This window comes from Chelonia mydas, chromosome 1, assembly GCF_015237465.2.
Source record: "Chelonia mydas isolate rCheMyd1 chromosome 1, rCheMyd1.pri.v2, whole genome shotgun sequence".
Lineage (NCBI taxonomy): Eukaryota > Metazoa > Chordata > Testudines > Cheloniidae > Chelonia > Chelonia mydas.
In genome coordinates this window covers 246,580,635-246,602,497 of record NC_057849.1, presented here as the reverse complement: position 1 = coordinate 246,602,497, position 21,863 = coordinate 246,580,635, and the positions used below count along the sequence as shown (strand labels likewise).

Genomic DNA, 21,863 nt, shown 5'->3' with positions numbered 1-21,863 from the left:
TTATCGTGAGCTGCAAAGCTATGACATGTCTATATTTCTTTAACATTACTAACTGGTTAATAGGTGCATTCTTAATTCTGAGACAATACAAATTAAGGTTCTACAAAGTTGGTTTCTTATGCCATAGGAGACAAGGTCTCCACAAAAGGGGTAGAGTATCTAAAACATTTAGGACAGAGACACCCCCCCACTCCGAAATGTTTAGTGTCAGGTTAAGTTACGTAAATGGTTTCCAATTTTATTCTTGGTTATTCAACCCACTGTGGCTGAAGACTCAGCACCATGATGAACAAGACATAGGTCACTTTTCAGTCAAAACATCAGTGTTCTAGACCAATGGTTCTAAAACTAGGGCCGCCGCTTGTTCAGGGAAAGCCCTTGACGGGACGGGATGGTTTTTTTTACTTGCCGCGTCCGCAGGTTCGCCCGATCACGGCTCCCACTGGCCGCAGTTCGCCACTCCAGGCCAACGGGGGCTGCAGGAAGGGTGACCAGCACATCCCTCAGCCCTTGCCACTTCCGACAGCCCCCATTGGCCTGGAGCGGCGAACCATGGCCAGTGAGAGCCGCGATTGGGCCAGCTGTTTACCTGCCGTGTCCGCAGGTTCGGCCATTCTGCCAGGGCCTTTCCCTGAACAACCGTCGGCCCCAGTTTGAGAACCACTGCTCTAGAGTGTGAAGCCTCACATGGCTTCAGAGTTAAAACGTCTGAGCACCAACAGGAACAGAGTCAAGACTTAGGGCAGGGGCAAACATGACCATCCTCATCTGGAGGATGAGGCTCCTAGATAGATTAGGCTTTGTGAATTTCCCAAATTGGAAGCACAGAATTTAAAATGCCTTTCAGCATCCGTGATGATCAAGACTGACTGGGGCAGGAATGTAGTTACACACAGAGGTCAGTGGGGAAAAAAGGCAACATACCCACAGAAATATATAGAGGCTACTTGAAGACATTTCCCTCCCCCTTTCAAAGTAGTACCTGCAGACATGTTAACTCAAATGCTGTTCTTATAATCACTTTTCCTTTTTGAAAAGTTAGGCTCACAAGAAGAAAGTACTTTTGTAATTTGTCTTTTTGTCTCTTTAAATTTAAGGTATACAATCTATATCTAAGCTATTTCACAAGTAACATGACTCTCTCGATCAGAGACTTGACCATCGTGTGCATGAACTGTGCCCACGGACGGTGCCCACAGCATGCAAGGCATTATCAGGATAGAAATAATAATGTTATGTATTACTTTTATTCTAGCATTGTCCACAGTGTGCTAGGCACACACAATCCCTACCCCAGTGAGCTCACAGTTTAAGACAACAAGCAGCATACGAAAAGTGGGGGAGAGAAACAGAATCAAACATTTTCTTTTTAAAACAGAAACCAACAACTTCCAACTGCCCCAAATCAGCTGACCAAGAGCTGATCTACACTTAAAAGCTTAAAATCCACACCCCTGACTGCCATAACTATGCTGACTTACCCCCTGATATAGATGGAGCTAGGTTAATGGAAGAATGTTTCCTTCAAGCTAGCTACTGTCGCTTAGGGAGATGGAACTCCTACAGCAATGGAAAAACCAATTCATTGCTTTAGTCTGCAACTACATTACGGGGTTACACTGGCATAGCTATGGCACCATATACATGCTGTTATAGTACCCATAGTGTAGATATGACCTAAGTTCTTCCAGGAATCATGGCATCAAGAACTGGATCCTGAGGAGGAATATGGGAGAGAGAATAATGGACTTTCAGATCAGCCCAGAAAGGGCATTCATTGCATAAAGTGTAACATGCAAGGTGGTATGAAATAGTTGTGTAGCAGACAGGCTGTCAAGGCTGGAATCATTGAGGGACTGGAGAGGCCTGAGAGAGGACTGGGAGGAAAGAGATAATAAGGCAAGAGCTGATAAACAGGGAGGGGCAAAGTCACAAACAGCTTTGATGGCAAGGACAAGAAGCTCAATCACTGATGAAAAAGAGAAGAATTACATGCAGCAATAAGCAAGTAAAGCCTGGTCTGCACTTAAAAGTTAGGTTGGCATTCCTACATCTGTCAGGGGATATGTCCATATCCCTGAATGACATACCTATGCTGACCTAGCACCCAATATAATCACAGCTATTTTGATGGAAGAATACTTCTGTCAATGTAGCTACCATCATCATTCACAGAAGTGGTGTTCCTATACTGACAGGAAAACCTCTTCCATTGGTGTAGGCTGCATCTACGCTACAGGGTTATGCCAACATAGCTACAGCAACATAGCTTTGCTGGAATAGTCTCTATAGCTTCAACATATCCTAAGATTATTTTAGCTGTTGTATTTTGAACATGTAAGGCAGTCTAGAGAGGATGTGACTGCAGTAGTCAACATAGGAAATGAGGGTCTGGACAAGAGTCTTAGCTGTGTGAATAAAGAAAAAAGAGTTAGGATGGTAAAGATTAATGAAAAAGTGACAAGATTTGGACATGGGTTGAATGCATGAAGGGAGATGGAGTAGTTCTTGGATCTGTCTTGTAAAGCACAAAATAGTCATGGTTAGCAATTACTTCTGGACAGCTTTCCAATGAAATATCAAACTGAAACCCTTACTGTGTCAAGTTTTCACTTAATCCAACTCAAGGAATTTAGCACATCTGTAAAAGTCAGTCTGGAGATTCTTGGACATTTGTACCCTTAGGAGTGTCCAAACTGGTCTTTACAAAGGTATGAAAAGCTTTTGAAATTCTAGTGTAGACAAGCCAACTGACAAAGGCCAAATCCTGGCCTCAGTTACATATGAGAATACTGATATTAATAGTATTTCATAGATATAGGTGAAGGCAAAATTTTGCCACGTATTTCCAATCACATCCACGACATACAGGTCCATTATCTAGAACAGTAGTTCTCAAACTGTGGATCAGGACCCCAAAGTGGGTTCATTTTAATGGGGTGGTCAGGATCAGGATTAGACTCGCGGGGGTCCAGGGCTGAAGCCGAAGCCTGAGCCCCTGCCACTCTGGGCGGAAGCCAAAGCCTGAGGGTTTCAGCCCAGAGAAGCGGGGCTTGGGCTTCACCCCCACTCCCTGGCCTGGGGTCATGTAGTAATTTTTGTTGTCAGAAGGGGGTTGCGTTGCAATGAAGTTTGAGAACTGCTGACCTAGAAAGAGTATTTATTTGTAAAATCTATTCTGTCTCCAAATTGGCAATAATGGAAAATTCAAGAGTGAAACAAAGATGTTTCAAGCTTACATGGCAAGAAATAAATGGTTCTGAAATTTTGTTGTGAAAAAAGTATGTTCACTCATGTGGTTATCAGATGCCTCAATTTAAAAAAAATGCACAAAAACAGATAAATGCTTCTGCACTCCCTCCACCATGGAAGTTGTCCTTGAATTAAACAGAGGTTATTTAACTCAACTGGCCTTTGGGGCATCACTCAAAATACACATTCATGCAAAAAGAAAATTTCTAAAAAAATCTTATACTCAGTGATCAAACCTCAGTTTGCAAGCATACACTCAGTGTTCAAAAACCAATAAATTAAGTGAATTTTTATTTTCTAAAAATTCAATCAGGCCCAGATGTCCAAGAGCAATGATAACCGGTCATATACTAAAGTCAGTTTTGGGAGCACCAAAACCTAAGTTTTAGGAGCACACTCTTGCAGCAATATTCGTAACCCATATTACTCTATGTCAAACTCAAAACACCATGAGGGCCATATGAGGACTAGTATATTGGCCTGAGGGGCTGCATACAATGATACAGAAGTATAGTCAAAAATGAAAAAATATGAAGAGTAATATAGTATGCTATTAAAAGTCAATGTATTAAATTTTTTTAAAACTGTAATGTGAAGAGGGGTTTCAATAAAATATAAATACCTGTAACTATTCCTTATCTGGTCAGAAACACTGATGATGATCTACACTAACAGTCTATCAACACAGCTGTCATGGCAGGAACTTTTTAAAGTAACTACTCATACAAAATACATTGCCACTTTTAACATTCTTCCCAACTACTCCCAGCAAAGAATCATACATGCTGAACTTCATACCTCAGACTGCTCGTCTAGTCCATGAGGCCCCGCCTATTCCCTCCCTTTCCCACCCCCATTCCAACCCCTTCCCCAAATCCCCACCCCAGCCCCACCTCTTCTCCACCTCCTCCCTGCTCTCCCCCCCTCCCCCATCCCTCCTGGAAAGTCCTAAGCGCTGGGAGGTAGGTGGAGGAGCGGGGACGTGGCGGGGGGGGATAAGACAGCCTACCAGGAAACTTTCAGGGCCTGGTGAATTGCCTTTACTATTGATAAATTAAATTAACCTGACCTAATGATCTTGTCCTATGAGTGAAGTTTTGGTGCTATGGTTTATACACATGCACGCATTCCAAGACTTACTCTTCGACAGTCTAAACTTTAGGAACAAAATATAAGATATCACAGACTCCGATTTTGTTCATGAAAAAAATCATATTTGAATGGTGTAAAGAGGCTTATAGCACAACATAAACCAAATCTTTTTGAATTCTAACAAGCTCCTGAGCTTAAGGAAAATTGCAGTAATGAGTTCTACTGGTTAAATATGTGTTGTGTAAAACTGTATAACCACTTAACAGTTTTTTCCATATTCATAGATTCATATGTTCTAAGGACAGGACCATTGTGATCAACAAGTCTGACCTCCTGTGTAACACAGGCCACAGAAATTCCACACAAATAATTCCTAGAATATATTAATGTATATCACCTTTCAATTTCATGTTATTTTGTTTTTATACAGACGCTATGCAAACAACCAGTGCTGGATTATGACTAAGGCTACATTTTAGTCACGGGTATTTTTAGTAAAAGTAATGGACGGGCCACGGCCGTAAACAAAAATTTACGGCCCGTGACCTGTCCATGACTTTTACTATATACCCTTAACTGTCCAACAGTCCAGACTGTACCCTGGGTAATGCCACAGTCATACATACATTGCCCTCTTCAGAAAACAGTCTTGCAGCATTACACCTTGCACTGTAAGCCTGCTTCAAAGGTATGCATTCAAATCTACCCATATTTATGCCATACTTGTTTATGACTGATTGAAATTTGTGGAGGATTCTCTTTATTGCCAGACCTTACAGACCTTTTTACCTAGCTTCATACTAGGTTTGCAAGACAGAGGCATCTGTACCAAACAGACCCAATATAGATAACCATCTGTAATTCCATACCTGGTCGATTGCAAACTTCATAAGCCTCAACAAAACAAATCTTATTTTCTGACAGACGCTACACAAAGAACAGAAGTTACAATAATTTGACTAGTAAGTTTCCACAGTAAAACTTAGCATTTGTACAGGACAAAGGTGATTTTTTTTTATTTTTATTTTTTTAAAAACAGAATGTACTGAGCTGAAGGACATTACATAGATAAGAGGAAGTTATCAGTACAATGAACACACAAAATGTACTGCCAAGTCGTCCCTACATTGGTAAGAGGTGAAAGGCTTGGCCAGCATGCATGATTAGTGGTAACAGAAAAGAAACATAACAGAGAAATAGCATGGGCAGAAAAATGTATGTAAACTGAAGCTTGCATGTGGTACAGTATTGTATTTGCTATGTAAGACAATGCTTAATGTTGACTGGATGATCGTAATCTGGAATGGTATAGATGTTAGAATGTAAAGGGAAATTTCTTGTGACCCACATATGCCCCAGGAGAAGGTAGCTGATCAATTTATTTTTCTGTGTAGCTATCATTCATTGCTTTTACAGAAATTGCAACTGCAAGGCCATGTTTTTGGTTCAAACAAAGGTCTGAATTAATAAACCTGAGTGTCTTGGCCCCAAGCTCACCCAACATTAGTACAGTTTCATTCCATATGTGGTATAATCACCACTGTAGCACCAGCATTACATATAACTAGCTCCATAAGCAGTAGTTTTCATCCTAGGTGTAGGCATAATGCATTATGGGACTCTGGTTCAATTTGGTAAAGAGTTCTCTCATGTCACAATGGACCTGAACTACAATGCGATAAGTGTGGAAAGGAGATACCTTGTATTCTCCATAAGTTAAGCAGGGATTCAACTTCTTTGTGAAGTAGGTATGATGAGTCATCCCTGAGCCGGTGAGTATTGAGAGGTAATTACCTGCAAGTCCTCTGAAAGGCCCATGCTAATGAACCAGGGCCCAGCCAATCCACAAGCAAGGGCCTAACCTTGGGAGACCCCAAAGCAAGGTATATAGGCTCCTTAGGAAACAAGCCACTCCAGCCTGCAAAACATTCCTACCTTGAGTGACAGGATCCCCGGGGGGTACAACTTGGAACTGGGGTACTGCTGTGCCCCCTTAACTCTCCAATATGGGCTGTCTCTCACAATACTTTCCTAGTGACAAGCAGCAAACCCCTCTAGGCACTGTGATCACTCAGCACAACAGCATGTGGAGCCCCACCAGATAGATAGCATGAATGCTCCCGGAGACACTCGCAAATCACACCAGCCAATGTCCCCCACTTCCAGCCTTGCACCCTAGAGCTGTACCATCTTTCCCTGGTCCGAAGCCTAACCAGTGCAAGTTTATTACCTAGTCCACCCCTCCCTCAATGTGGAGAGGACATACACAAGCCTTTGGGAAATCTCAGCTCAGTTTACAAGCACTTCAGCCAAAATACACTGTTTTAGGTAAATAAAACAGAATTATTAACTACAGAAAGAGATTTTAAGTGATTATAAGTGGTAGGCATAAAAGGTCAGAGATCGTTACCAAGAAAATAAAAAGGTAAACACACAGTCTAAATCTTAAACCTTATTAGATCAAGCAGTTTTCTCACCCCACTAGAAGTTATAGTACTTAATACACAGACTTCTCTCTCTCTATCCTGGGGCCAGTCACCACAGTTGAAGTCCATCTTTTCAGCATTCTTGTTGCTTCCAGCACACGTGGGGTAGGAGAAAGGCCAAGGAAAGATGCCACTGTCCCTTATTTTATATCCTCAGTTTACGTGCCTGGAAAATACTAGCCCAGACATGTCCTAGTGGGCTTTGCCGAGTCACAGGGTTGAGCAGTCCTCCAGTATAGTCTTGTGCAACTGAGTCCTAGAGTTGGTGCTAGCACAATTGTCATTGAATTGTAAATCCCTTGATTACAACTCCCCTGCTGATTAATGGTCATTGAACACCTTCCTGGGCGTGGTTTGCCTTCTTTGTCACTAGGAAACTTGTAACATATTTCAGTAACAACCATACAGCAAAATCTCATAACTTAATATTTACTCATGATATATACTTTTTTTTTTTTGGACAGAACAATGGGTTTCAGCAGATCATGACTCTTCATATGACATCTTATGTGGCATGCTTCGTATGAAATATATCATAATTACATAACAGGAGTAAATATGGGGGTTCCAAGGTGCTGCTTTGACTACAGAGTGCCACATCTTGCCAGGATTCCCAGCTGCCTGGTAGTTCTGACAGACTGCTCCACAGATTGTGCCTGTTCCTTCCCCAGCCTGCACTGGCACCCAGGCTAGCCTTACAGTGGAGAGAAAAAAGCAACCGTAACCAAATCTTTAAACTATAGTTGCAGCCATCACTTCCACAATCATAAAAAAAGGGTAAAAACAGAAGTGTTCAATCTACTCTTTCCATTTTATTCATTTTATTCTACCATACGTCCCCTCCTATTCAAGTAATCTCTGAACAGTCCTAATCTTATCTGTCTCCTAACTATAGACCTCTTCTATATTTAACTTGTCAGTTTGGATTCACATTTCATTTGGGCTGTTTGCGCTCATGACCTCAAAACTCAAGAGAATTCACCAACAAAAGATGATTATATGGCCTAACCCCACTGTCATGGTTACACGGCTGACTGCAACTCTATCTCCTTTCTAGTCTCTGAGTGCAACACCTCATGTGTCAGGCCACATGCCTTTACCTCTCCTGGGTGGAACTCTGCAATCCTTCCACCCCTAGACCAGTCCATGGACTAGAACAACCTATGTATCAACAATGCTTACCCAATAAGTTTGACTGGGGTCAGCCCATGCCAAAGTCTAATGCCTTTAGCGTATGTAGTGACCAAACCACCTTCTTAAAACCAAAGCGTTTATTTCATAGTAGAAACGAAACTTCCAGAGAAAAAGAATTTTAGAACAAGTCGATGTGCAAGTCTATCTTACCTAAAAGCACACCATCCCTGGGTTCAAATGGGTTCAAATTTTAAAAATACAAGATGGGGGGAGGGATAGCTCCGTGGTTTGAGCACTGGCCTGCTAAACGCAGGGTTGTGAGTTCAATCCTTGAGGGGGCCACTTAGGGACCGTGGGGCAGAAATTGGGGATTGGTCCTGCTTTGAGCAGGGGGTTGGACTAGATAAACTCCTGAGGTCCCTTCCAACCCTAATATTCTGTGATTCTGTGTCAGGTAATCACTGATTAATAATGATCAACACAGCAAAGCACAGATAGGAAAGTTATACATACAAAACCAGACTGGATAAGTGATTTCACAGCTCGATTCACTTGCAACTAACACCCAGAAACTCTCCCCTTTATATGCAATGTGTGTTTACAGAAAACGAGAATGAAAACACATTGACCTACAGAGCTCCTTTCACTGTATCTGGTCTATCTAATTGATAAGCTAAAGACACTTGTAACCAAGTCATTGACAAAAAAACAGGAGTACTTGTGGCACCTTAGAGACTAACAAATTTATTAGAGCACAAGTTTTCGTGGGCTACAGCCCACTTCATTGGATGCACTGAATGGAACATATAGTAAGGAGATATATATATATACACATACAGAGACGGTGGAGTTTGCCATACAAACTCTATGACATTGACAGAAAACATCTGTAAGTAGTTCCTGACAATGAGCAATTGGGAGAGGAGTTTAACTTATCACAGAGTACATCTGCCCCTCAGTAACAAGCAGTCCCTTTCTTGTGGTTCCACCTAGTTTTGCGGGTTGGCTAGGAGGAAGTAAAATATTCAGAGCTAGTAGTTCTAACCTTGCCCCTTAACAATCCTTGTTTGCGGAGGGATGGCTTATGCTGAGCTATTCTATTCCCTTCCTCCCTTTTCAAACTGTGGGTCGCGACCCAGTACTGAGTCACAGAATGTAAGGCACTGGGTCGCGGTGGCTCTGGTCAGCACCGCCAACTGAGCCATTAAAAGTTCCACTGGCAGTACTGCCCGGCTAAAGCAGGCTAGTCCCTACCTGATATGACATCGCGCTGCACCCTGGAAGCGGCCAGCAACAGGTCCAGCTCTTAGGCAGGGGGGCCACGGTTCCTGGCCAACGGGAACTGTGGGGGGGGGGGGGGAATAGAGGGGGGGCCTGTGGGCGAGAGTCACGCAGAGCTGCTTGCGCTCCTCCACCTAGGAGCCAGACCTGCTGCTGGCTGCTTCTGGGGTACAGCGTGGTCCATGGTGCCAGGACAGACAGGAAGCCTGCCTTAGTACCCCCACTGCACCACCTGAGATAAGCCCATGCCCCAATCCCCCGCCCCAGCCCTGAGCGCCCCCCCCCAACTCAGAGTCCCTTCCTGTACCCCAAACCCTCATTCGCAGCTCCACCCCAACCCTCTGCCCTAGCCCTGAGCCCCTCCCACACCCTAACCCCCTCATCCCCAGCTCCATTGGGTTCTAGGCATCAACAATTTTCTTCAACTGGGTGGACAGAAAGAGTTTGAAAACCATCGTCCTATTGAACTAAGTTTAGTCATAGAGTAAACATCCCAATAATAGGTCTACCTACATTATTACAGAGCAGCTCTAATTTTGTTACACCTTCTTTTTCCCCATTAAATATAACAACTTCACTCATTTCCATACTATGCTGCTTGTTTGAGGTTTTCTTCAGGATGAATTTATGTATCAGAAAGGGGATCAAGAAATTTTTAAACTGTTTTCCCCGTTTTTTGATAAGCTACTGGCATAGTACTAGATTTCTGCTACTACGTATCTATTTTCTAGAAATATACCAGACATCAGATAGATCTTTACAATGAAAAGCACATTCCATTACAGACTTCATCTTGGTGCAAACAAGATCACACCTATAAACGGTGTAAAAAAAATCCATCTGGGGCTGCTTAACAGCTTGCTCTTAAAATGATGAAAACAGTTAAACTTCAGAACACAACTTTCTCACCACCAAATGACAGATCTTTTATTCTGCCATACTTCTTTTCTCCCTACCACAAGCCCTTCTCAGTTATCTTTTACAGTACTGAGCAAGTCAAATCTCTTCAACGTGCAAAAGGGAGCAGTAAGAAGATGCAAAACCACCAACAAATCCACATCACAAATTGCACTGTTCAGCTTTCTCGCCTTCTGTTTAGCACATGCAACTTGTTACAGATGATAACGGGTGTGGCTCCAAAAGGAAATAATAGAAGCTCCTTCCAAGAACCAGAGCTAGATCTAGAGAGTGAAGTGCCGGAGAACACCATGCGGAGAATAACCCAGCAGCGTGAGGGGGGTGGAAGATGTAGATGGTATCAGAGAGTTTGCTCCGTCTCTCGTTTCTGACACAGGACGCACCGCAATAACAGCAGCAATTAGGAGGTCCCCGACAGAAGAGTGGTAGTTAACAGAAGAATCCCAAGCCCCCACTTACTCCTGGAAGTTGCCTGCAGAGCACACACAGCAGAGGGGCCGGGCTCCCTCTCAATATCAAACCCCCCCGCCGTTCCCCGCATCGCGACATGACCCAGGCACTCACTCACCCCCGTGACCAGTTCATCCCTACACAACAGCCACGGTGGGAGCGGCCAGAGACTCCCGGGCCTCTCCCGCTGCCCGCCAATGGGCGGCGACCCACGCGAGCACCTGCCCTCCCCTTCCTCAGGGGGGCCGCCGCGGTCCCTGACAGAGCGATGGCAAGAGCGGCGCCTCTCGGCTTCCAGCGGGGACGGGCTCCCCGCCCTCCAGCTCCCCTAGCGAGGAGCCCGGCCTGGGGTGGGATGCGGCGGGGGGGCGGACCGAGGGGCACTTACCCGGCGTGCAGTGCAGGGGCGAGGTCGGCGAAGGGACGGGCGAGGAGGGGGACGCCGGCGGCTGCAGCTCCTTGGGGGTGCCCGGGCCGGGGGACGGGGCGGCGGGGGGCAGCATGAGGTAGCGGTCGGGCTGTGGCAGGCAGCGCAGGCAGAACGAGTGCAGGCAGGGCAGCAGCTTGGGCCGCCGGCTCTGGATGTGCTGCCCGCACACGGCGCAGGTGTCCAACAGGTTGAGCTGGGCCGCCTCCCCGCCGCGCTCCGCAGGGCCCTGCCGGCTCTCGGCCTCGTTCTCCCCGCTCAGCGCCGCGGCCCCCGCTCGATCCGCCGGCCAGGCCCCCGCCGCCACCGAGACCGCCGCCGCCTCCATTGTCCTTGCGCCGCCCGGCGCCTCCCGCCCCGGGGGGTGTGGGGAACGCGACTCCACCGGCCGATCCCCGCCCGAGACCCCGGGCCGCGCCGCCAACGAGCGGACCCTGCCCCCTCCGCCCGCCGCGGCGTTTGTTATCCTCGGAGGTTGCAACTGCACCCGCGCGACACGGCCAACGGCCAGCCGGGCCCCGCCCCCTCTTCGGAGATGGGTCTCCCCGTCGCCCCGCCCCCTTATTGCACATAGATTCCGCCCCGCTCCTCCCCCGGGCTCCTCCCTTTCCCCTGTCACCGCGCACTGGAGACCCCGCCCACCCCCGTATAGCTCCACCCCCAACACCGCCCGCTCTGCACACGGACCCCCACCCTCGCCCCTGCTCCACTCACGCAAGCTGTTTCCTGCCCCGTCCCCTCCCCTCACATAGCTCCATCCCCCACCCCTCTCATGGGTGTCCCTGGCCTGAGAGTCCTGCTTCTGCAGTCCTCCCCTGCCTGGCTTCCTCATCACACCACACTCTTTCCTAAAGGGAAACTCTGCTCCCTCTCAGGACAATACACCTGGCCTGGGGGAAGGGGGAAGTAGGGGGTTTATCCCTCCCTAGCCTTTCTAGGCTTACCACCTTTGAAAAGGAAAAAAACTGGCATCCACCCGCAGAAGGCAAGCCCGCCCCCTAACCATAAGGGCAACTCTGCAACCCCTGCCCTTTCAACAGTCACTTATAGTATCTACAGAAAGAACACACATCGGTAAGATTCCAGAGTGGTCGCTATGTTAGTCTATATGAGCAGAAAGAAGGAGAAGTACTTGTGGCACCTTAGAGACTAACAAATTTACTGGAGCATAAGATTGATACTATTGCACAACTCCTCACTCTCACATGACTCAAACCTTCTCTCACACACGCATGGTGTGCTTACAGTGGTGGTGGGCAGACAGCTACTGTATTTTCAACAGTTTTGATCTGTTATCGCTTAAACTGCAGAAGTGAGAACACTGCAGCATCTTTAGCTGGACACAGAAACTTTTAACCAGGGCTGTCAAGCGATTACAAAAATTAATCACAATTAATCACACTGTTAAACAATAGAATACCATTTATTTTAAATATTTGTGGATGTTTACTATATTTTCAAATAAATTAATTTCAATTACAACACAGAATACAAAGTGTACAGTGCTTACTTTATATTTATTTTTGTTACATATATTTGCACTGTAAAAAACAAAAAAAACAATTTTTCAATTCACCTCATACAAGTACTGTAGTGCAATCTCTTTATCATGAAAGTTGAACTTACAAATGTAGAATTATGTACAAAAAAATCTGCATTCAAAAATAAAACAGTGTAAAACTTTAGAGCCTACAAGTCCACTCAGTCCTACTTCTTGGTCAGCCAATCACTCAGACAAAGAAGGTTGGTTACAATTTGCAGGAGATAATGCTGCCTGCTTCTTGTTTACAGTGTCACCTGGAAGTGAGAACAGGCGTTCGCATGGCACTGTTGTAGCCGGCATCACAAGATATTTACATGCCAGATGCGCTAAAAATTCATATGTCCCTTCATGCTTCCACCACTATTCCAGAGGGCATGCGTCCATGCTGATGATGGGTTCTGCCTGATAACGATCCAAAGCAGTGCAAACCAACGCATATTCATTTTCATCATCTGAATCAGATGCCACCAGCAGAAGGTTGACTTTCTTTTTTGGTGGTTTGAGTTCTGTAGTTTCTGTATCAGAGTGTTGCTCTTTTAAGACTTCTGAAAGCATGCTCCGCACCTTGTCCCTCTCAGATTTTGGAAGGCACTTCAGATTCTTAAACCTTGGGTCCAGTGCTGTAGCTATTTTTAGAAATGTCACATCAGTACCTTCTTTGCATTTTGTCAAATCTGCTGTGAAAGTGTTCTTAAAATGAACATGTGCTGGGTCATCATCAGAGACTGCTTTAACATGAAATATATGCAGATTGCTGGTAAAAAAGAGCAGGAGACATGCAATTCTCCCCCAAGGAGTACAGTCACAAATTTAATTGATGCATTATTTTTTTAACAAACATCATCAGCATGGAAGCATGTCCTCTGGAATGGTGGCCGAAGCATGAAGGGGCATACAAATGTTTAGCATATCTGGCATGTAAATACCTTACAATGCCGGCTACAAAACCTTGCAACAAAGACCGTTGCCAACTGTGTCCACATATCTATTCAGGGGACACCATCATAGGGCCTAATCACATCAGCCACACTATCAGAGGCTCGTTCACCTGCACATCTACCAATGTGATATATGCCATCATGTGCCAGCCATGCCCCTCTGCCATGTACATTGGGCAAACTGGACAGTCTCTACGTAAAAGAATAAATGGACACAAATCAGATGTCAAGAATTATAACATTCATAAACCAGTCGGAGAACACTTCAATCTCTCTGGTCACTCGATCACAGACCTAAAGGTCGCAATATTACAACAAAAAGACTTCAAAAACAGACTCCAACGAGAGACTGCTGAATTGGAATTAATTTGCAAATTGGATACAATTAACTTAGGCTTGAATAGAGACTGGGAGTGGATGGGTCATTACACAAAGGAAAACTATTTCCCCATGTTTATTCCCCCCCTCCCCCTTTCCTCAGACGTTCCTGTTAACTGCTGGAAATGGCCCACCTTGATTATCACTACAAAAGGTTCCCCCCCCTCCTGCTGGTAATAGCTCATCTTAAGTGATCACTCTCCTTACAGTGTGAATGATAACACCCATTTTTTCATGTTCTGTGTGTATATAAATCTCCTCATTGTATTTTCCACTGAATGCATCCGATGAAGTGAGCTGTAGTCACGAAAGCTTATGCTCAAATAAATTTGTTAGTCTCTAAGGTGCCAGTAGCACTCCTTTTCTTTCTGGCTACAAAAGTGCCATGCAAATGCCTGTTCTCACTTTCAGATGACATTGTAAATAAGAAGCAGACAGCAGCATCTTCCATTAATGTAAACAAACTTGTTTGTCTTAGCGACTGGCAGAATAAGAAGTAGGACTGAGTGGCTTTGTAGGCTGTAAAGTTTTACACTGTTTTGTTTTTGAGTGCCGTTATATAACCAAAAAAATCTGCATTTGTAAGTTAGACTTTCACAGTAAAGAGATTGCACTTCAGTACTTGTATGTGGTGAATTGAAAAATACTATTTCTTTTATCATTTTTACAGAGCATATATTTGTAATAAAAAATAAATATAAAGTGAGCACTGTGCACTTTGTATTCTCTGTTGTATTTGAAATCAATATTGAAAATGTATAAAAACATCCAAAAATATTTAATAAATTTCAATTGGTATTCTATTGTTATAAGTGCGATTAATCATGATTAAGTTAAGGTTTTTTTTAGTTAATTGCATGAGTTAACTGCGATTAATTGACAGCCCTACTTTTAACATTAGCTATCCCAGTGTATTGTGGTAATAATGCAAATCTTTGGCCCCCCCCCCCGTAAAAAAGCCCCAGCAGATTCAATTATTTTTCTGGCAATTGACAAATCCATACAAAAATCAGCCAGGCCGGTCAAATACAGGCTAGGTCAGGGATCAGCAACCTTTGGCATGCAGCCCGCCAGGGTAAGCCTCCTGGCGGGCCAGGCCAGTTTGTTTAGCTGCTGCATCTGCAGGTTTGGCTGATCGTGGCTCCCACTGGCCACGGTTCACTGCTCCAGGCCAATGGGGGCTGCAGGAATCGGCGCGGGCTGAGGGATGTGTTGGCTGCCACTTCCCGCAGCCCCCATTGGCCTACAGCAGCAAACCACGGCCAGTGGGAGCTGCGATCAGCCGAACCTGTGGACGCGGCAGGTAAACAAACTGGCCCAGCCTGCCAGGAGCTTACCCTGGCAGGCCACGTGCCAAAGGTTGCCAATCCCTGGGCTAGGTGGTAACCCTAATCCCCTCCTTTCCTCCCACTGTTTTCAACCAGCTGTTTCATCCACCTGTCCTAGGGACACTTGCTGGCTCTCCCATTTCCTAGCCTTTGGCCAGAATGAGTGTGATGCAGAGATTTGGACATAGGGTGCCCAGACAGCAAGTGTGAAAAATTAGGATGGGGTGATGCATAATAGTTGCCTATATAAGCCAAAGTCCTGAATATCAGGACAATCCCTATAAAATCAGGACATGTGGTCACCCTACTTGGACACTGTGCTGTGTATCAACCTGCCAACTCATCAAGGATGAAGACTGTTCACAGATACAGGGGATCAAACCTCAAACAGTTTAGGAGGATCCCACCTCACTCCGGCACCTCGCCACGGTGATTGTCACTATTGCTCTCTCTCTCTATTTTTTTTAACACTGAGTTTTGTAGAGGTTGTCATGTCAATAAAAAATCTTAGGGCTCCTCTTCACAACTTTTACCCTAAGATTCAAGCTACACTAAACCACAAACGTTTTATATTCTGGAACAAGCATGTGGGGCATGTCCAGACTAGCCTTTACAGATGTGCCAACTACTTGAAGTTAATTAGAAATCAATTAACTCAAAGTGGAGGGGAAAAAACCTCCACTGTAATGCAGCCATACTATTACTGAACTCAGCGCTAACCTAATTATCTCTCTCCTCCCCACCCACAAAAGACACTGCCTCCGCATAGGGACATAATTAATCACACAAATGGGCACACGAAGAGTATTAGTGTAAAAAGCTTTTAATGATGTAAGACAATTTTTTTTACCACACAGAACGATGCTTAGTAAGCATGCTTATCTTCACGATCCAGCCTCAACAATTACAGTAATAAGCTCACGATCCCACCAAGTTGTTTAAGGACAGAAGCAATTTTGGATTTAAAAAGAGGGACAGTTAAGAGATAAAGCTCACTCTCTTCCTGGGAATAACACCACAGGAACAGGCTACTCTTTCTTAACTTTTCTGTCTTATTTATGTTAATAAGAACGATGCCAGCCAGCCCATCTGTCATCTGCATATCTTCTTTTCTCCAGTCCTGCCGCATCTCCCTGCCTTGCTTAGAGCAATCAACAGAAGGGTGGGGTCTTCAGTTTCAGTCATTAATATTAATATACACTAGCGTTCACTCACGCTCTCCTCTTCCCTCCCCCCACTTCTCTTCTCATTTAAGGTGGAATTGTTTCGGGATATCCAGAACAAGACAAAAAGCCATCTGAGGGGGAACTGGAATAGGCATTGCCAGACAAGTAGCTACTGAGTATGCAGTTGCAATAGAGTGAGACAGAAAGCCATTTAAAGTGGAATTGCAGTAGTTGAGTACTGAAAAAAAAACTAATTAATGCAGTTCATTTTTTTTCTTCTGCAAAAAAAACAAAAACCCCAGCAGTTTCTTTTTCAATGCATCTTTCATTTACATGGTAGAGAAGGGATAGGAAACACCAGGTCTGTTATGACATCCTCAGATATATACATTTTTAAACTAGCCTTCACAGAAATTCATACAAAAAATTTTACCTCAGAAGCATGCCAACACATGAAACAGGAAAATATTCTACAATACAATAAAAATAGAAAACTCACTCTATTGCAAATTGATTTCAGAGGCCATTGCTGTATTTCAAGAAATAAAAAAATGATATTTAGGTCTGCAGACTGGAGCAGTTACAGTGGGAAGCAGTTCAGATAATTTAGTGTGTACACTAAAAATTGCATTGCCCTGTTTTACAGGTATGGATACTGAAAGTACAAAGGTTACTATTCTCTTGTCAAGTATTTTTCTTCCTTTCATTATTAATTGTTTTAACTAGTCTCCTAGAGAAACAAAGTGGGTAAGGTAATATCGTTTACTGGACCGCTTCTGTTGGTGAAAGAGACATGCTTTCAAGCTTTCGCAGAGCTCTTCTTCAGGTCTTCTGCCCTGGTGCTTGATGCAATTTTAAAGTGTTTGTTTCCTCATTGGTCATAAAGAAATATCAGGGCCGGATTAGGGCAATCCCATGCTCTATGCACACCACAACACAGGCCCTCCATATCTCCATCTCCATGCTATGGCCCCACCCCATCAGTGGCAGGGCCATCTCTCACAAAAGCTGACTGCTGGATGAGGATTCTCCCACCACTCCTTTTTGGAAAAACTGGGATCCCTAACCTTCGAACATGCAGAAATAGCAGCAAGCCCCCCCCCCCCACCTTCCTTGTGGGCACAATGGTAGGCATGGTGGTAGGTCCCCTCCAAGAAAGGCAGAGGCAGTAATATGAAGTCTTTTTACTCTCCAAGGCATTGCATCAAGGGTCCTCCTTCCTCTCAGAAACAGCAGAGAAAACAGTGGGGGCATCTAGTGCTAGTCAGCAGGGTCCCCTCAGTACTTTCCCAGTAATCAGGGTGTAACAGTTTGGGTGTGTGGGTGTACCAGCCAGGGCTGCTGCAGTCTTCTCCTTCTGCCTCCGAGTGTTCTTTGATGGGGTGGTGTTGACAGGGCCCCCAGAGCAGTGGCCCCACTGAAATGTACAGTTTTCTCCCAGTTAGAGCTATTGTTTTAATGTGTCTGCCCACTCAGACAGACATATCTGTATTTCTCAGTTATAGAGACAAGGTGACTGTGGTAATATCTTTTATTGGACCAACTTCCATTGGTGAGAGACAAGCTTTTGAGCCACACAGAGCTCTTCTTCGGGTCACCGACATGGCTTCAACTACACTGCATGCCTCACTCAGTTATACTCATTTCATATTCTCCATAACCACAAAGACAAGAAACTTACTTTTATTGTAATGGAAGCTGAGATTTTGATGTAATCTCATGGCTAGAGGAGCTGGGGCCCTAAACACAGATTTAGAGTGCCAGGGCCTTAATTTTGCATCTGGTGCATAAACCGGAATAGGAAACATTTTTCCCAATCTCACTTTTAAATCAAACTCAGTCTACTTCTCCAGCCCTGAATACACTTGTATCCATTAGAAATTGAAAAGGGAATAACATGCTGTTATCCCTTTTGATCCAAGTGACTAGTCAAGTCCAGGGTCCTGCAGGTTGTTTCCACTAAGAAAAGAAACGGATGATAGAGCCAGCCAGGTATTTTCTTTGAAGCAATCTTATTTACAAATATTGTACATACAGTCTGGTTTCCCAGAACACAGTAATCAAACAGCAGGAGACAGTTCCTCTGTTTGCTGTTCCAAACCTACCTTCCAGCCAGCACTCTGTGCCCAAAGAGCTTCCTTTCGTAGCCTTCTTCCAGGGCCACATTACCTGTTCTTCTGTTATCAACTACTTGGCTTTCTGGTCAAGACTGTGTCTCTCTCTCACAGTTTCTCCAGTAAAAGCCCTTGCTCATGCATTTGAAATCCCTTAGCCATATAGTTCTGCTTCTATTTAAGCTTTGCTGTGCACCTCTGTTTTGGGTGCTACTGCTATTGTTTCAGCCACTTCTTCACAATTATTCTGAATGAAAGATGGTGGTTACATCCAATCCAGAATAACAAAGTTTAACCCAACCTATAACAATACTTCCAAAACACACTTCTTGAAATGTAGCAAAGAGGCATTAGGTTCTTTTTTTGGAGGGAATTGCCAATGCCTCCCTTAGGTCTTGTCTACCTGGAATGTTTTAACAGTTATACTGAGATAATTATAGTAAATCCACTAGAGTTCATTGACATAAACCCCCATGCAGACTCTCTTATTTTGGAATAAGTGGGATTATTTTTGTTTGTTTATCTTAAACCCCTCCCAAAGTGACAAACTAAACTGAAAAAAGGCACTCATATCAAAAGAAGTGTGCGCATATGGAGAGTTATACTGGTACAACTGGAGAACTTTAAATGCACTCCCAACCTTACAGTGGTATAACTTTCCCATGTAGACAAGACTTTAGAGAAGGTGAGGGCCAGTTCCTCCTAAAATGGTGATCATTATACCTTTGCTTAAGAAATAATCTTTTTACTTTGGGAATCCTGTTAATTATCACCCAATCTTGAATCTCCCTTCTTTGTAAAAATGTGTGGAGAAAGTGGTAGCAAAATAACCCTGACAATATCTGAAGTCCACAGAGTTCCTTGTCCCTGATCAATCCAGTTTTAGACCTGCCTATGGCATCAATACTGTACTGATTTTGTTGATCAATCATCTCTTTCTGATGATGGATGAGGATTGAATGAGCATGCTGAATTTTTTTATCCTTTTTTTAGATCTGTCTGATGGCTTTGATGCCAGATTGCCGGTGATCACAAAGAGTCATTGACATTTTTGCAAACCCAGTGTAAGAAAGAAAGGTACAAAACAAAATTGATTACCCATACCACCTTTCTCAGGGTTCTTTGAATTTTGATTGCTTTACTAAAGAAAAAAAGACTCCAGAGTTTAATTTAAGTTTATTGAGTTTTATTAGCTGTCCTTAAGAACAGCAACTAGTCATCTGGTCTATAAGAAGGCAAAAATTATATTGGACTATAATTTTGCTAATATAAATTAGAAAATTGGTTGATGCAATAACTATCCAGGTTTTCAGAATCAAATAACACAATCACAATAGAAAATGACGCTTAACCACAATCCTGGGAAGGTGACTTTCTTTAGTTTTTTTAGGTCGCTCAGAATAGGTCCTCATTTATGCCAATTGGTTATCAATTCCACGGTTGCTAACACATCAGAAGAAAAACAATTCAAAACTAAAGCATACAAAAATTTGGTCAATTACTTACATGCCCATTCATTAAGGTCTCCTTCCCAATGAATCTATTGTAGTCAACACTTAATCTACTTCACCATGAATTACATTAGCTAGATGATCTGATTAACTCTCCTAACTACCTAACATGAACTGTAACATTTATAACAAGTTGTATAGACTGAGAAGAGTTCAAGAGTCTTGCCCACTTGGTCTCGTTTTATGTCTAGCACTTGAAAGACAGTATGAAACCATTAACTACGGTAGACACATAGTGTTTCACAATGTTAGTTAACCATGGTAGCTAGTTCAGATTCAAAGCTATTTTATAGCAATCTGTTACCAAAAAAAAAATAAAATAAAATAAAAGACACATAGTGTAACTCTGTGACAATCTTTAAAGAACTTTCCCAAGTATGTACACTTCCTTACTAATTAGCTACCCAATTTCTAGATGTAGTTAACTGACTGATTTATCATCCAGGAGAAAGTCTCTGTGTTACTTATGATCAGATCTGTGTTCAGCATCAACTTTCAGTTCAGCTACTGTTCACAGCAGGGATTGACACTGCAACACATTTGGAGTGAAGGATGGACATGATTACAGTCTTTTCCTGGTGTCAGAGTAGCAGCCCTGTTAGTCTGTATTCGCAAAAAGAAAAGGAGTACTTGTGGCACCTTAGAGACGAACCAATTTATTTGAGCATAAGCTTTGGTGAGCTACAGCTCACTTCATCGGATGCATAAAGTGGAAAGTACAGTGAGGAGAGTTTATATATACATACAGACCATGAAAAAATATGCATTGTAAGGAGAGTGATCACTTAAGATGAGCTATTACTAGCAGGAGAGTGGGGTGGGGGGAGAGAAAACCTTTTGAAGTGATAATCAAGGTGGGCCATTTCCAGCACATTTCCAGGAGTTAACAAGAACGTCTGAGGAACAGTGGGGGGGGGGGGGGGGGGGGGAGGGGAGAGGAATAAACAAGGGGAAAGAGTTTCACTTAGTATAATGACTCATCCACTCCCAGTCTCTATTCAAGCCTAAGTTAATTGTATCCAATTTGCAAATTAATTCCAATTCAGCAGTCTCTCGTTGGAGTCTGTTTTCGAAGTTTTTTGTTGAAGGATACTCACTTTGAGATCAGAAATTGAGTGACCAGAGAGATTGAAGTGTTCTCCGACTGGTTTATGAATGTTATAATTCTTGACATCTGATTTGTGTCCATTTATTCTTTTATGTAGAGACTGTCCAGTTTGCCCAATGTACATGGCAGAGGGGCATTGCTGGCACATGATGGCATATATCACATTGGTAGATGTGCAGGTGAACGAGCCTTTGATAGTGTGGCTGATGTGATTAGGCCCTATGATGGTGTCCCCTGAATAGATATGTGGGCACAGTTGGCAACGGGCTTTGTTGCAAGGATAGGTTCCTGGGTTAGTGGTTCTGTTGTGTGGTTGCTGGTGAGTATTTGCTTCAGGTTGGGGGGCTGTCTGTAGGCAAGGACTGGCCTGTCTCCCAAGATCTGTGAGAGTGATTTGTGTGACCGTCCTTCAGGATAGGTTGCAGATCCTTGATAATGCTTTGGAGAGGTTTTAGTTGGGGGCTGAAGGTGACGGCTAGTGGCGTTCTGTTATTTTCTTTGTTGGGCCTGTCCTGTAGTAGGTGACTTCTGGGTACTCTTCTGGCTCTGTCAATCTGTTTCTTCACTTCACCAGGTGGGTATTGTAGTTGTAAGAATGCTTGATAGAGATCTTGTAGGTGTTTGTCTCTGTCTGAGGGGTTGGAGCAAATGCGGTTGTATCGTAGAGCTTGGCTGTAGACAATGGATCGTGTGGTGTCGTCTGGGTGAAAGCTGGAGGCATGTAGGTAGAAATAGCA

General features: G+C 43.9%; 1 protein-coding gene across 3 annotated transcripts in view; it reads right to left on the bottom strand.

Annotated features, from left to right (window-relative positions):
* TRIM24 (tripartite motif containing 24) overlaps nt 1-11,557 on the bottom strand; it is a 135,255-nt gene extending 123,698 nt beyond the window's left edge. The window contains exons 1-2 of one of the 3 annotated variants that reach the window (XM_043541510.1): nt 11,362-11,556; nt 11,002-11,328 (exon numbers count right to left, since the gene is read on the bottom strand). In XM_043541510.1, coding sequence (XP_043397445.1) covers nt 11,002-11,328; nt 11,362-11,368 — 334 coding nt within the window. In that variant the 5' untranslated portion in view covers nt 11,369-11,556. Of the gene's footprint in view, nt 1-11,001 lie in introns of all 3 variants that reach the window. The other 2 variants (XM_037879288.2, XM_007072286.4) reach the window with 2 other exon arrangements.
* Nucleotides 11,558-21,863: the final 10,306 nt, after the last annotated feature.